Consider the following 6,803-nt stretch of genomic DNA (forward strand, 5'->3'; position numbering starts at 1 on the left):
CCAGTAAGTGGCGAAGGTGGGCCTTGAACTCCATTCTTCCACATTGTGTACAGGGACCTGGCAATAGCTCATATGCATGTCACCAAAACTGAAGACTGAATTATGTGTTCAAATACTGCTCTCATGCACCAGTGTTCCCAGCCGGTGTGGACACATGCCAGGGCCTGGCATCGCTCCTACCTTGCAGTTTTCTACACAGCACACTGCACAGCCAGCACTTCCCTACTGGCCTGAATGGGAAAACTTCCTCATTGCAGAATGGAAGGCACTCAAACAAGATACATGTTCACTGTGCAGCAAGTGCTGCTTTTTAAATGCTCACCAGGATAACAAACTCAGTGGGTTGGTAACTAAGTAGCTTTATCCTCATTAAGGTCTAAGAGAGTGGTGTCAGCTTCCAATACAAAAGACGTAGCTTTGGTAAATTCAGATGTAACATCGAACTATCCTTTACCTACAGAGCACAAAAGCTGTTTGGGGTATGGGAAAAGGTGGTTTCTTGCCAAAGTTCTGGATGGGTGCAGCCAGAGGTGCGTCATGCAGGCCAGCGCCTGGAAGAGGTCAAAGTGGAGCTGGAGAGAGGAAAAGTGGCCTTCTCTTCAAAACAAATGGGACAGTCACACAGACAAGAACCAAGCTTGCAACACAGAAGGGACAGAAGCAAACAGCAAGGAGAGGGGCTGGCAGGGATGGAGAGCTCAGTAAACTAGGTTAGCCCCGACCTTAGGACATTTTTACAAAGACTGTGACAGGCAGAAGCAGCGGCTTCTTCTGATGATGTCACCTTTTCAGATTTGGGCTGCAGGCTGATGGCTTATCCCATGCACCCAGCCCACCTAACTTCACCATGGCTGAAAGGACAGGTAGCTGAGTCTACCAGAGCCCTAAGAGGTAACCCGGCCTCAAGATAGCAGCAAAACCGTGAGCCTGTCTCTTTCAACATGGGGACTCTTAAGAGCTGAGGGTAAAAATGTTTATCAGGTTTGTCACTGAGTGACTTTGATTTACTTTGACAGATTTTTTACCTTTCTTATCCCTGTTTTTAGAATGAGCACAGGCTACTCTTACAGTCAGCCTTTGTTTTGTGTTGTTTTTATTTCCAAAAAGCAAACAAATCAAAAATACCTGATGAATGGTGCAAGGGAGGTGTGACTTTCTGGGAAGATTTGGATAATCTTCAGTTCCGGTTGCGGTTTTCAGGTAAGAACAAAAGGGTTGACTCTATGGCCAGATGTCTGTCACTTTCAGCAACATTAGCCCAGCCCTCATTCTGAAGGGCTGTGGGAAAGGTTTTTCCTAGAGGAAACTGCCCCTGGCCCCATAGCAGCTCTCACTGGGCCATGTTGCAATTGCAGGTCAAAATCGGGAGGCAAGAGAAAAGAAAAGTCATGGCTAGGGGCACGACTGGAATTCTACTTCCCTATCATGGTAGTTCCCTGGATCGTCCTGAAGCTTACGTGGAGGTGCATGGAATAGGAGGTGAAGAATCTGCAGGTGGTGGGCTGTTTGACTGCAATAAAAACATGGCCTCCTGCTCTTTAGAAAACAAAAGCTATAGGTTTAATGCAGTGCCAAGACTCTCATTTCCTTGTCCTAAGGATGAGAGAAGGTAGACAGCAACAATTGCCTTGTTAGCTCGCTCTTTTTCAAGAACAGCTGGGTGGGGAGAGTGGTGCCTCAGGCCTTCGGGGAAGGAGAGCATGCAGCAGCAAAGTCAGAAGCCATGGGTGTTTTCTGAAGTCGACAGCATTGAATGTGTTGCCTGTGCTCACCTGACTTTTTGTGAATCCCAAATTAATCAAGGCTATAAACGCTCCTGGAGCCCCTGAGAAAGCAGTGGAAATACAAAACACACTTTTCTCTCTCCCTTGTCCCTCACTAAGCAAGTGGAGGCTTTGACTGGGATTGGCTGTTGTCAGGCCTAGATTTAATGTAGTTTATAGAAAGGTAAACTTCGAGTAAGGAAAAAATTACCAGGTGGAGCCTAAAAAGATTTCTTAAAGCTTCTGAAGAGGATTCAAAAGACTATTTTGTAATTAGAAGCATCTCTGGTACAGTGATCTTATGACATGGTGTTACGTAGGCTGAACTATTCAATTCAACCCTACAACTAACTGATAGAAATTCCGAACAAACATTATCAAATTGGACAAATATGGCTTTCATGAAATTTGCACAGAAGAGTATAGCTATCAGATATGTGGCATGAAAAGCATTTTTTACATTGCATAGTAGGCTTTCAAATGTTTATTGAATGAAGTATGAGCTAATATACTTAGCTCAAGAGTCCCCTAAACACTGACTGCAGGATAGGGTCTTTTGGATATGCTGCTACAAATCGCTCTCATTTCATTTTCTAATAAAAAAAAATATATGGCTGCCCCCTTCCCCATTTCCCAGATTTGCACAGAGCTTGACTACCTCCGTGAGAAATGACCCTCCTGTAGGGCTCGATGACCTTCATGTCGATCCGCTGCTCCTGTTCACCAATCACCACCGTCCTCCACAGCCGGTTGTCCTCCCGCTCCTCTTCGACCGTATATTCTGGAATAGACTCTGACTCTTGGCCAGAATCTTTGTTGGCTGTGGGATCTTCTGGAAATGAAGCACAGAGCAGGGCTGAATTCTGTTTCCAAAAATGCTACAGGAAGATTTTACAGTAAGTGAGAAACAAACAACTTGATAGACCAGAATGGTCCAAGGCCAAAAATTTGCAAGACTTCCAAATCTGTGGGTGCACAAAGCAATAAAAAAGCCCACTGAGCACTCTTTGGGGAGAAGTTTACTCTTGTGCAAACAGAAAAAGTAACCATGGTGTCTAAAAGAATAAGCAGCAATTGTTTCTCTTTTTCCTAGAAGTAACAGGAGAGTTTAACAATGGCTATTCTTTGTATGTTTAAGTAATTTGAAGGAAAAATATTATTTTTAACTTTCACAATAATTCTGAGATATTATCATTCTTATTTTTCTATTCAATTCCTTTTAATTTGTGCTGCCTTTTACCTATATTCCTCTGATGGCATGATGGTAATAATAGCAGCAATATTTCATTAAGTATTTACCTTGTACCAGGCACCATAGCAGGTATTAAAATGGGTATTACACCAATGCAAAAACTGACTCTAAAGTCGTTTGCCTCAGATCACAGAGTTGACAAGCAAACATACTCAAAACCTTTTTCAACTCTTCTAGGCCATCACATTGTACCCGAATGTGTGGTTCCCATTCTTATGTATTTTACTAAGAGGCTGTGAACAACTTGGGCTGAGGAACTGTGTCTGAATCACCTTTAATATTCCATCGATCCACTCTGCACTTAGCTTGACACTTACTCAGAACGCTCAATAAAGGAAAGTTTGGACAAGTTCCTGAAAATAGAGGTAATCTGTAAGGGACTACAACAAAACCATTATGTTCTGGAAGATTCTACAATTACACATTCAGAAGAGTCTAATTACCTACGACTTAGAATAGCAACGTGAAGTTCTGTTAGGAAGCAATCCTAGCCTTTTTTGCCAGCACCAACAGTTACCACCACCTACAGAGCCTTGGCTCACTCTGGTTTCCACTGTGTTCCCACCAGCACTTGCAGCTTCTTATGGACAGAAAGCAGCAATTGTTGGCTTTGGGTCAAGCACGGTATCATTTGTGCAAATCCATTTTTTGGTCTGGAATCCCTGCTTCTTCCTGCTTCTTCCTTCCTACTTGCATTAGGATTCTTGGATGCTAATCTGAGCTCCCTTCCTGGAACCCCATTTCCATCTGGTCTCTACTCTCTAAGAACTCTGGGCTCTGATGTGAATTTGTCTTCTGATGCTCCTTCTGTACACACATGCCCTTCCCTGCAAGGAACTTTAAATGCATAAGAGAAGGAAGGAGTCAGAAAGTCAACATATTGTATGATTCCATATATTACATTTTGGAAAGTCATAGAGACAGACAGTAAAAGAATCCGCAGCTGCCAGGAGGGAGGGATAAATAGGTGGAGCACAGAGGAATTTTAGGACAGTGAAATTATTCTGTTTAATAATGTGATGATGAATACATGTTGTAGTGGATTAAATTATGCTCCCTCAAAACTCACTGAAGCTTGAATTGTGTTCCCCAAGTTTTATGTATTAGAAATTTAGCCCCCACTGTGACTGTTAAGAGGGTGGGGAATCCTATTATGGTAGTTGAAAGGTGAGGCCTTGAAGAGGTGATTGGATTATAGGCCCATGCAGTCGTGGATGGATTAAAAATGGTGGTCAGGGTGTGGCTGCGAGGGCTTTAAAAGAGTGAATGAGGAGATTTCGCTCTGCTCTGTTCTCTCTATTCCACCGTTTTCGCTATGTGATACTCTGCTGTCACTGAAGTCAGTACTGAAGAAAGCCTTCACCAGATGTTTTCCTTGGACTTTGGACTTCCTAGCTTCTGAAACTGTAAGCAATAAATTTCATTTTCTTTATAAATCACCCAGTTTCAAGTATTTTGTTATAAGCAACAGAAATAAACTAATACACATGTCATTTCACATTTGTCAAAACCCATAGCATGTACATCACGGAGAGTGAGCCCTAATGTAAACTATGGACTTTGGGTGATAGGGATGTGCTGATGTAGGCTCATCGACTGTAACAAATGCACCACTCTGGTATGGGATGCAGACAGTGACAAAGGCTGCATGTGTGAGGGGAAAGAGGGTTTGGGAAACTCTCTGTGCCCTCCACTCAATTATTTTGTGAACCTAAAACTGTTCTAAAAAATAAAGTTTATTAATTAAAATAAAGTAAAACACACCAACAAGAGTGCAAAGAAATTGTTCATGAAAACACTGGAAATCACCAGTGTAACCCTCACCAGTTAGTTTGATGTGTTATTCTTCCTCTGCATGCACACATGCTCACTGTTTTTTCAAAAAGTATGATTAGAGGTGGTAGCAGCTGCTGTCACCACTTCTGCTCCCCCCCTGGGTAACCCCATAGCCACTGTGGACACTGTAGTTGTGCAGGCTGCCACTTCAGCCACTGCAGCCAAACAGGCAGCCACTGCAACGGCCACTGCTGCAGTTGCTGCAAACACTGGCACCAACAGGTAGCCACCATCATCATGCAAGCAGCCCACTGCTGCCAGAGCCACTCATGTCACGCAGGCAGCCCACCAAAGCCACTGCCACAGCCACCACCACTGAAGGGCAGCCTGCCACCACAGCAGCACCTGCAACAGCTACAGCTGCTGTGCAGGCAGACTGCTTACCACTGGACTGCCCTGACACAAGGAGGGTCACCAGCAGAATCCAGGGAAGGAGGTGAGCAAGCACAGACCCATGATCCAGTGGCCCAACCCACAGGGGGAATTATGCTGCACCCCAAAGTAGTGCACCAGGGGGTAGAAGTTATGTGTGCAGCCCATGCAATTGCCACAATCCAGGGAGAGACACATGCAGAACACCTGGAGAGTGCAGAAACCAAGGAGAGCTAAGTAAAGAAGAAAACTCCCAGTGCAACTATAAGGGTCAAAGGACACTAGCCAGAGTGCCAACAAGCCCACCCCGACCAAAGACTGACAAGGCATTGAAGCACTCCTCACAAGAACTTAAGATCTCACCCACATCCTCAATGACCTAACACAGTGTCAATAACCTCAGCAAGAAATCACTAAGTGCCCCAGTGCCGAGGCCAGAGTCACATGCAACTTCAATATTGACTATGGACAAAGTACCCAGATGGAGAGACTACACAACTGTGTCCACCTGGAACCAATGCTGAAATGTGTTACTCAATGATAAATATAAAACACATCTACAGGAGTCTTTCTCCTCTAAGCCCACTCTAGAGTAATAGAAGAAGCAACTGCTGCACCAGATGATCAGACATCAATGTAGAGATACTAGAAATAAGAAAAAAAACAAGAAAATATAAGTCCAAATAAAGAACAAAATAACTCTCAAGTATCACACCCCATAGAACAGGAAACACTTAAAATGACTGAAAAGGAATTTTGAGTAAAAATCTTAAGGAAACTCAATGAGATACAAGAAGACTGATTTAGATGACACAATGAACTGAGCAAAACTATCCAGGATCTGAAAGAGAAAATTTACAAAGAGAATAATACTTTAAAAAAGAATGTAGCAGAACTCATGGAACTTGTTGTGGATTGAATTACGTTCCCCCAAAACTCACTGAAGCTTCAATTGTGTCCCCCAAATTTTATGTATTAGAAACTTGGTCCCCACTGTGCCTGTTAAGAGGGTAAAAAATCCTATTATGGTAATTGAGAGGTGGAGCCTTGAAGAGGTGATTAAATTGTAGGACCATGCCACAGTGAATGGATTAAAAATGGTGGTCAGGGGCATGGTTCTGAGGGCTTTTAAAGAAGAGAGAGGAGAATCTGTCTCTCTGCTCTCTCTGCTTCCACCATCTTGCAATGGGAGAGCCCTGGGTCACTGTCACCACCCCTAGATGTACTTTGGACTCAGAAACAGTAAGCAATAAATTTTGTTCCCTTTATAAATCAGACAGTTGTTTATTTTGTTATAAGCAACAGAAACGGACTAATACAGAACTAAAGGAGTCATTCAAAGAAATAAAAAGCACAACTGAGAGCTTGAGCAGCACACTAGATCAAGCAGAAGAAAGAATTTCTGATCTTGAAGACAGTCTTTTCAAAATAACTCAGGCTAACAAAAAAAAAAAAAGAAAGAAAAAAGAATTTTAAAAATGTAGAAAATCTAAGAGAGATAGCAGACAACCTTAGATGCACAAACATATGAATCATGGGTGTTCCTGAAGGGGAGGAGAAAGGAAAAGGCATTGAGAACA

The 6,803-nt window shown here is 43.1% G+C and overlaps 1 protein-coding gene across 1 annotated transcript in view; it reads right to left on the reverse strand.

Moving 5' to 3' along the window:
- The window catches only part of LOC103604045 (protein prune homolog 2-like), an 86,812-nt gene that overhangs the window by 27,257 nt on the left and 52,752 nt on the right, over positions 1-6,803 (reverse strand). The window contains exon 4 of the mRNA XM_008588633.1: positions 2,422-2,595. Coding sequence (XP_008586855.1) covers positions 2,422-2,595 — 174 coding nt within the window. The remainder of the gene's footprint in view (positions 1-2,421; positions 2,596-6,803) is intronic.

The sequence above is a fragment of the Galeopterus variegatus genome, unplaced genomic scaffold, assembly GCF_000696425.1.
Source record: "Galeopterus variegatus unplaced genomic scaffold, G_variegatus-3.0.2 Scaffold4933, whole genome shotgun sequence".
In the NCBI taxonomy this organism is placed as follows: Eukaryota; Metazoa; Chordata; class Mammalia; order Dermoptera; family Cynocephalidae; genus Galeopterus; species Galeopterus variegatus.